Source organism: Hemiscyllium ocellatum, chromosome 25 (assembly GCF_020745735.1).
Source record: "Hemiscyllium ocellatum isolate sHemOce1 chromosome 25, sHemOce1.pat.X.cur, whole genome shotgun sequence".
Classification (NCBI taxonomy): Eukaryota; Metazoa; Chordata; class Chondrichthyes; order Orectolobiformes; family Hemiscylliidae; genus Hemiscyllium; species Hemiscyllium ocellatum.
Genome location: NC_083425.1, coordinates 1,689,072 through 1,698,427, shown reverse-complemented (window position 1 = coordinate 1,698,427; position 9,356 = coordinate 1,689,072). Strand labels below are relative to the sequence as shown.

At 43.9% G+C, this 9,356-nt stretch overlaps 1 protein-coding gene across 3 annotated transcripts in view; it reads right to left on the bottom strand.

Moving 5' to 3' along the window:
• Nucleotides 1–5,249: 5,249 nt before the first annotated feature.
• LOC132827889 (monocyte to macrophage differentiation factor-like) overlaps nt 5,250–9,356 on the bottom strand; it is a 71,010-nt gene continuing 66,903 nt past the window's right edge. For 2 of the 3 annotated variants that reach the window (XM_060844655.1, XM_060844654.1), the window contains exon 7: nt 5,250–8,992. In XM_060844655.1, coding sequence (XP_060700638.1) covers nt 8,789–8,992 — 204 coding nt within the window. In that variant the 3' untranslated portion in view covers nt 5,250–8,788. The remainder of the gene's footprint in view (nt 8,993–9,356) is intronic. The other variant, XM_060844656.1, reaches the window with a different exon arrangement.

The following is a 9,356-nucleotide window of genomic DNA, read 5'->3' as shown; positions in this document are numbered from 1 at the left end:
CCCCCCCCCACCTTTTATCTCAGCCCACTTGGCACACCAGCCTCATTCCTGAAGAAGGGTTTATGCCCAAAATGTCGATTCTCCTGCTCCTCGGATGCTGCCTGGCCTGCTGCGCTTTTCCAGCACCCCACATTTCAACTCTGGTCTCCAGCACCTGCAGTCCTCACTTTCTCCTGGTGGGTACAGCCTCACTGTGAAGGGATGACCCTTTAGAACTGAGATGAGGAGGACTTTCTTTTAGCCAGAGGGTGGTGACTCTGTGGAACTCATTGCAGAGGGCTGTGGAGACCAGGTCATTAAAACAGATCAATGTTTGATCAGTGAAGGGATCAAGGGTTATGGGGAGAAGGCAGGAGAATGGAGTTGAGAAATAAATCAGCCATGACTTTACTATCTCATGGTCAGCTGATCCAGAAGTGTATGTCACCTGGGAACTACGGTAATTTGGCAAATTACATTCAAAATTGGCTTGGTCAGAGGAGATAGAGGGAAGTTGTAGAGGAATGGTTATCTGACTGGAAGTCTGTGAGCAGTGGTATTCCACAGGGATCAATGCTGGAACCTGTGCTGTTTGTAAAAGAGACAAATGACTTAGATGCAAATGTAGGCAATCTGATTATTAAGATTGCAGATTACATAAACATTGGTGAACTTGTGGATAGTGAGGAAGATTTTCAAAGAATACAGCAGGAGATAGATCAACTGGAAAAGCTGGGCAGATAAGCGGCAATGGAGTTTAATCCAAACAACTGTGAGGTGACACATTTTGGGAGGTCAAATGCAAGAGGAAAGGACACAGTTAATAACAGGATATTTAAGAGCACTGACACCCAGAGGGATACTGGTTCCAAGTCTGAAAGTGACAACACAGTGGATAAGGTGGATATGGCATGCTTGCCTTCCTTAAATTTTAACCTACTGCGAATTCTCTTGCAAGGATGCCTTCCTTGAAGAAGCTCTCTTCCTCCCTCTACAAGGATTTCAGTGAGTCCCTCTCTCACTGCACACCCCAAGTCATCTCCTCTGCCCAGAAGCTCTTCAGCCACGTTCTCAAACAGACTCGTTACCACAGCCACATCTCCTTCCTCAGCACCTGTCTACGGAACTGACTAATCCCGCACGGACTCCGGACTACGTTCAGAACAATAAAATTTGGACCCAACCAGGACAACCAGTATCTACAACAAATCCGAAGCCTCTAGCAACAGACCTCCCTCCAGCAGTCAAATCCCTCGAACTCGGCATCACCTTCCTAACCTGCAATCTTCTTCCTGACCTCTCCGCCCACACCCCACTCCGGCCTATCACCCTCACCTTGACCCCCTTCCACCTATCACATTTCCAACACCCCTCCCCCAAGTCCCTCCTCCCTACCTTTTATCTTAGCCTGTTTCCTAAAGAAGGGCTCATGCCCGAAACGTCGATTCTCCTGTTCCTTGGATGCTGCCTGACCTGCTGCACTTTTCCAGCAACACATTTTCAGCTCCTGCTTCCCTTTGTCATTCAGGGAACTGAGTATAAAAGTTGGGAAGGCATGTCGCAGCTTAAGTTAGGCAACATTTGGAGTACTATGTGCAGTTCTAGTCCCCAGACTATAGGAAGATAGTGGAAGATTTGGTGAGGGTGCAAAAAAGATTTCCCAGGATACTGCCTGGATTGGAATGTGTCAGCTATGAAAAAGCGAGAACCGCAAATGCTGGAGTTCAGAATCAAAAAGTGTGGGGCTGGATAAGGAGAGGTTGGGCAAATTTGCACTGTTTTCACTGGAGTGTCAGAGGGGTGAGGGGGTGACCTGATAGAAATATATAACATTTTGACAGAAATGGGTAGGGTGGATAGTCAGAGTCTTTTTCCCCAGTGTAGAAATGTAAAATATTAGGGGAAACAGGTTTAAAGTGAAATGGGGAAATGTAGAGATGTGTGAGGCAAGTCTTTTACACAGAGGATTGTAGATGCCTGAAACATTCTACCAGGGACATGGTAGAAGTAGAAACAATAGCAATGTCGAAGAGGCATTTAGACAGACACATGAACATGCAGGGAATAGAGGGATATGGCCCTGTGTAGGCAAATGGGATGCAGTATGGTTGATACAGACATGGTGAGCTGAAGGACCTGTTCCTAAGCTGTACTGTTCTATAGGCCTAACTCTGCTGCTATGGTTGATAGTTTCTTGGTATCACATAGAGAATCAAATGGGCAGAAGGCTGGGTATCTGTGATGCTGGGGACCACTGGAGGAAGTGGAGATAGATCATGCACTCGGCACTTCTGGCTGAAGATTACTGCAAATGCTTCAGCTTTATCTTTTGCACTAGTGCTGGGCTGTTCTAACATTGAGGATGGAGAGATTTGTGAAGTTTCTCCTCCAGTGAGTTGTTTAATTGAATGACTTGTTCATTGTCCACCACCATTCACGACAGGATGTTGCAGGACAGTAGAGCTCAGATCTGCGAGGTTGGTTGTGGGATTGCTTACATGTTCTTATTCATTCATGGGATGTGGGAAACTCTGGCTATACCAGCAATTATTGCCCATCTCTAAGTGTCCTGAGGCACCACGCTGCGGTGGGTGTGGTGTCACATGCAGGCCAGACCAGATACAGATGGTAATTTCCTTCTGTGAGGGGCATTACTGAACCAGAGGATTTTTACACCAAGGGCCAATGGTTCACAACACCGTGAGAATTCTCATTAGGAGAAAGTGAGGTTGCTGAGGTCAGAGTCAAAACTTGTGGTGCTGGAAAAGCACAGCCGGTCAGGCAGCATCCGTGGAGCAGGACAGTCGATGTTTTGGCCATAAGCCCTTCATCCGGAATGTGGCGGGGGGAGCTGAGAGATAAACAGGAGGAGACAGTGGAGCTGGAGGAAGGTAGCTTGGAAGGTGAGAGGTAGATGGAGGTGGGGCGTGATGGTGATAGCTGAAAAGGTGCTGCTGGAAAAGCGCAGCAGGTCAGGCAGCATCCAAGAAACAGGAAATTCGACGTTTCGGACATAAGCCCTTCATCAGGAATCATGATGAAGGGCTTATGCCCGAAACGTCGAATTTCCTATTCCTTGGATGCTGCCTGACCTGCTGCGCTTTTCCAGCAACACCTTTTCAGCTCTGATCTCCAGCATCTGCAGACCTCACTTTCTCCTCGGTGATGGTGATAGGTCAGAGCAGAGGGTGGAGTGGACAGGTAGGCAGGAAGATGGACAGGTACAATAATTCAAGAAGGCAGTGCCAAGTTGGAGGATTGGATCTGGGATGAAGTGGGGGTGGGGGAAGGTAGATGAGGAAACTGGTGAAATTGCCATCGATCCCATGTGGTCGGAGCATGTGGTCCCAGGGTGGAAGATGAGGTGTTCCTCCTCCAGGCGGCAGCTGGCTAGGATTTGGTGGTGGTGGAGGCAGCCCAGGGCTCACATGCCCTTGGTGGAGTGGGAGGGGCAGTTGAAGTGGTCAGCCAGAGGGCGGCGGGGTTATTTGGTGCGTGTGTCCCAGAGATGTTCCCTGAAACCTTCCACCAGTAATTAGAATCCTCATTCCAGATTTATTTTTCAATTCACATTCCACCATCTGCCAGAGTTGAAGAATGCAGTAGGAATTTTACAGTGCAATTAATCTCATGCTGTCACCACCCTAGCCATATTTTTTTTGAGGGCAGTGTGGAGGCAGGTTTATTCAGGATTGAATCTCATACTGAACCTGACCTGGAGGTGTTGGATGGGGAGTGTAGAGTTAGATTTACTCTGTATCTAACTCCGTGCTGTACCTGTCCTAGCAATAATAAACCAATAATATCTAATGACACCCTCGACAGCCCTCTTGTGGTAAAGAATTCCACAGATTCTTTATCCTCTCAAAGAAATTCCTCATTTCTGACTAAAGGACTACACTTTAAGAAAGAGTTTATGACCACAGAACGCAATCTCAATCACAAGGGAAAGCAATCTCTCTGCATCGATTCTAAAAAGCCCTCAAAGGATCTTTGAAAAGTCACCTTATTGAAATATTCAATCTGCAATATGTAAGGCTCAAATTATTCAACTTTTTCTCATAAGCTAATGTCTCCTTACCTGGTATCAGGTAAGTGAAGCTTCTCAGAATTACATTCGGTATATCTTTCTTTAAGAGAAGGGACCTAAAATCATTCACAGTATTCTAGCTGTGGTCTGACTAATGCCTTGTATAGATTTAACAAAACCTCCCTGTTTTTATATTCTATTCCCTTTGGAATAAAGGCCTATGTTTTCTTTACCTTCCTTATTACCCAATGAACTTGGATGCTAGCTTTTTGTGACTCGTACACGAGGATTCCCAAATCCCTCGATTCTGTAGCTTTCTGCAGTCTTGCTCCTAAATTCCTCCTGCCCAGGCGCAGAACCTCACATTTCCCCACGTTATATTTCTGCCCACTCACTTTACCTCTATAAACTATCACCCACACCACTTGCTTTCCCATCTGTTTTTTTTTTATACCACCTGCAAACTTGGCGATAGTAATTCACTTTCCTCATCAAATCCATTTATATTGTAAATTATTGCAGCCCCTTGTTGAATACCTTCGGCAAACCCAAATGATATTACATTTACTGCTCCCCTTTATCTATGTAGCTTGTTACCTCCTCAAAGAATTCTAGTAAATTTGTGAGGCATGATTTCCCCTTCATGAAACCATACTGACTGTGATCATGTTTTTACATGATCTGCTATTAAATCCTTTTTAATGAATTCTAACATTTTTGCAACTAACTGGCTGAGTTATCTTTTCCTCCTTTTTGAATAAGGGTGTTACGTTGACAATGATGAGGAGAGTGCAGGGGAAGCTTTACTGTGTACCTAATCCTGTGCTGCATCGGCCCTGGGAGCATTCGACAGGATGAATTTTGGCAACTTTTTTGAAGTCTCTAGGGCATCAAAACCTGGATTCCAGTGAGGGCCTGTTCTTTGGAAGGTAAAGAAACAGTATGGCAGAATAAATGCCATGTGATGAGTTAGTTCTAGGAGGGCAAAGCCAGATAGTGACCTGGTGATACCATCGATAGAAGGTGACAGCTCCTGTGTTGATTAAATGATGTATGAATATGAAACAGAAATCAGAGCCACTGGGAGGTTCTGGTTAGGATTCCTGAGATCTTTGAAAAGGCCTGTCCCAGCAGTGCTTACGTGGATGTGTCATTCCCAATAACTGGGTGTGTTAAACCACCATATCCTCCCTGTCTGTACCCAGAGCACATTAAAAATCAGAAGTAAACAAAATGCATCCTTTATTTAACCGTAGTCTGGTTCATTCAGATACAGAGTACACACACATAAAATATACAGCACACTCCCAGCAAAAGGCTTGGTACTATATTTCCTGTCACATCAATGCATACTCTAAATATTAATTTATTTTTCAAACAGTATTTGGAATCTATTTCAATAGATCAAATATTTCAGATGAGATTGAGCCTCAGAATAGAAATTATTTTAAAATGCTCAGCAGCAGTGAAGCTACAAAGATGCCTGTTCCCTCCGCCCGAGTGTCCTGTTAACCATTTAGGAGACATGGTGAAATGTCAATCTGATGGATTACTTGAGTTTGGAATTATCCAGGTGACTCTGCCAAAAGAGTCAGGAGGCTATGCAGCCTATCCCAGGAAGCACTGTGCACAGTGAGGCTGCTGGACAGTTTGAGAAAATAGTTTCTGCAACTTTCAGACTTTGTCAAGATCCAGACGACCGTAACACAGTATATCAGCTGTCCCAGGTCAGTTGTTACAGGCTACTCCACCAGAAAAGCAGGAGTTTTATTCTCTGTATGACAGCTGACTTGGGACTGTATTGTTCAAGATGAGACAGGTGCTCAGCAGGTGGGCAGATAGGGAACTGAAAAGGAAAGCAGTTTGAGAGGTGGAGGCAAAGCCTCATTGGAAAAACTTGCCTGAAAACTGCCTATCTCAACCACCCAGAGCTCCTGGCACGATACCATTCTATAAACACTGAACATATTTTGTGAAACAGTCCAGGTTAAAAGTCTGACAAGCCCCAATGTCCAAGTCATATTTTCTCAAACTGCTGGGTTAACTAATGTCTCAAATCTATCGGGAGCAGTAGGGAAACAGGTCAACTAGAAACCAGAGCCAAAAGTGAGTTGCATATTGTTCTGGCAATTCATCGCTGGGAGTGACAAGGAATGGCAGGTTTTTCTCTTCACCTCATTATTAGTGTTGATGAGCTGTGCGCAGTCCTGACTCCATAGTTTTGGCAAGATTCAAGCTAGTTACAAAAAACAAAGTTCTCGAGAAAGTGTAAAAGCCCAAAAGGTGCACAGGTCCCGGACCTGCACAAGTATAAAAATGATTTGCAAGTTTTCCCTAAAATGGGGAGAGGTGGTTTTAGATAGCACAGACAATTTGCATGCTAGGGATAACCAGTGGGAGCAGCATTCGTTGCTTGTAAACACTGAAAAGGTTTTACACTCGAGAATATAGTATCTGGATCAGAAATATTAAAAGCTATAGATTCCCTGGCTAAAAAACTTGGCATGCATCAATTTAAAACCCCAACCATCACAGTCCGCAGAGAATCACAAAATAAACATGTAGAGACATAACCCTTGTTGATGCAATGCTAATGGTGACCCTCCCTTTCTGTGATAATAAAACCAACAACTTCACAACATCCCAGATTGCAGTATAAACCCTGGTCTAGAAACACTGGGGGAACAAGCTCCAGTCTGGATTTAAACTGCTTGGCACAGAAATGGGCAGCACAGGTTGAGTGAGAGGGGATTATTCTCTCATGTGACAAGAGGACTTCTCAAGGACAACTTTTATACATGTACAGCAAAGCTGGGTAAAAGCTATAGATTGTATAGTCTGGTCTGTCTGTTATTTTGTATGTATCTGACACACAGATAAACTGATCACAGAGCAGGAGAAGCTGTGGTGACAATGAACCCTATAATCCATACAGAGGCCCAGTCAAACACAATGCTGAACAATGCTTCTCCCTGCAGTGATACACTAGCTGCGTTCCGTCACCTTTTACTCAGTGGGGACTGTTACTTATAATTATTTTGTAACCAATGGAGCACATGGTTAAAACATTAAGCCAGTGTCTCTCATCCTCTATATCATCTAATCACCTGCTGTGGAATCAAGTGCAAGTTGGCACAATCTTCCAACCACTTCCCATTTCCAACCTGACAATACTATCACCCGTGAATTACAGAGAATCTGAGCTTAATGAAGAGATTACCAAAAATGTCACCTGAATTTCTGTTTTGTTTGACTTAAAAGCACCTTTAAAATCTAAACATTACCACTGAGTTATGATTCATCTGTGAGTACTGTAACAGAAACACTAAATCAGGTTCATTCTCACTGATCACTAGCACCAAGTTAACCGGTTACTCTGTACTGACAACAATCAATGGCTGTGTGGATATTGAATAGAGATCCCAGTGCCCTCCTGCAGGAAATCAGTCGTGTTTCATTACTCTTTTACAGAAGCTGTCATAGGAAGATGTGAATTGGTCATCTGCTCTTTCCACATGGTGGAAACCACAACCCAGCTGGACCCCTACATTTATTTGTGTTTGTAGATCTCGGGTAGGCAGGTGAAGGGAGAAGGTTAGTAGGGCCATTGTAAGTGTGCATTGGCTGCATAAAAAATTAATATTTGAATATAGAATCAAGTCTTGACAAAATGTAAACCGTTATTAAGTTTAATTCACAGTCTTAAGATGGTGGTCATAGTTGCTGAGCAACAGCTGTTGGAATGGTCAATTTAGCATTAGAGGGGAATGCAAAAAAAAGCTGAGAACTGCAGAGTATTTGACAGAGGGAACAATAGCTGCTCCTTTACAAAAATGAGGTATTTGGAATCTCTCAGATTCAGGTGATTGACTTCTGATCAGCCACGAAGTGGAAACAAATGCGCAAACATTTGTCTGCAAGAAGTGTGGTTTGCTGGTTGCTGTAGCATGGCCAACAAAATGTGCTGCTTTTTTGTTGTTGTATTCCTTACCATTAGTGCATTGCTGAAATAATCAGAACCAGACTAACAATACTGTTGGGATATGGCCGTGCACACTCTATGCAGGGTGAAAGAGTAGGTACATGCTCTGTTCATTAGCCTTCTATCACAGCAGATGAGGCAGTGCTATTCAGAAATACAGTAACTGTTAATTAAATTCTTTACTGGTAAGTGTGAAAGGAAAGTACCACTCCAACCAGAGCACCACCCAGAATCACTGAGTAAGTAGAAAATTTGGCAAAGCTGAGGTATAAAATGCCACCCAATGGAATGTATCAGTTCAGATTGCTGTGGGTGTTCATGTTAAACTGTAGAATGCCGACAAGGCCTCAAGTCACTGTACAAAAAGTGCAGATCTGTTCCTTAGCGAGTCCATTCATCCTCATGTATATTCTAATCACAAAAAAAACAGTACAGTCAAAACCTGGAGATCACTTCAGTGCCATCAAGTCAAAACGAAGTTCTTGAAATTTCATAGAAAAGTCAAGATGGTTGGGATAAGACAGCAGGAAGAAAGACAACTGCGAGGTTAAAACCTGTAATCTCAGGGGAAAATGGTGAAAAAAGCGAGTGGGCAGCAGCAGCAGCCTGAGGATCTGTTAGATTTCACATCAGTCTTGAGCTTGTGACTGACTCTGCTTATTCACAGTTGGGGTGCCATTGGAACAGCCCGCAGTGTCTCACATCCATCTTCTGCAACCTGGTCCTGTGTGTTAATATGTTGTTCAAATAAACTAATTAACACAAACTAACTGCAACCGATGGTGCTGGCCTGGAGGTTAGAAGTCCTTCCATGTAGACATTGCAGAACTCCGATATAAATATTTCCAGATCGCATAGTAATGGACTGCTGCAGCCAAAGCCACAAAGATGTGCCAGATTGCATGGGCAAAAGGAATTATCCCGTCACTTTTGAAGAATACCACTCCCAGGCAGTACAGCATGCCACCCCATACCAGCTCCTGGATTCCATCAGTGTTTGGCTGTATCAGAACAACAGGGATTAGTTCAAAACAATCAAACCCACTCCAAATACTCTCAATTACCTACCTAGTAGGGAAGTCTGACTGCAACTGACTGGGCAACTTTAGTCACCAAGGAACAATGTCATTTCACTGAATACAGTTCAGAGAAGGTTCACCAGGATGATTCCTGGTATGCAGCAGGCACTGTCTTATAAGCAAAGGTTAAACAGGTTGGAACTTTACTCATTGAAGTTTAGAAGAGAGAGAGAGACATGTAAGGGGCTTGTCATGGTAAATGGAGAGAGGATACTTCCCCTCATTGGAGAATATAGGACCAGAGGGCATAGTTTCACCCTTTATGAATGAGAAGAGGATTTTTTTT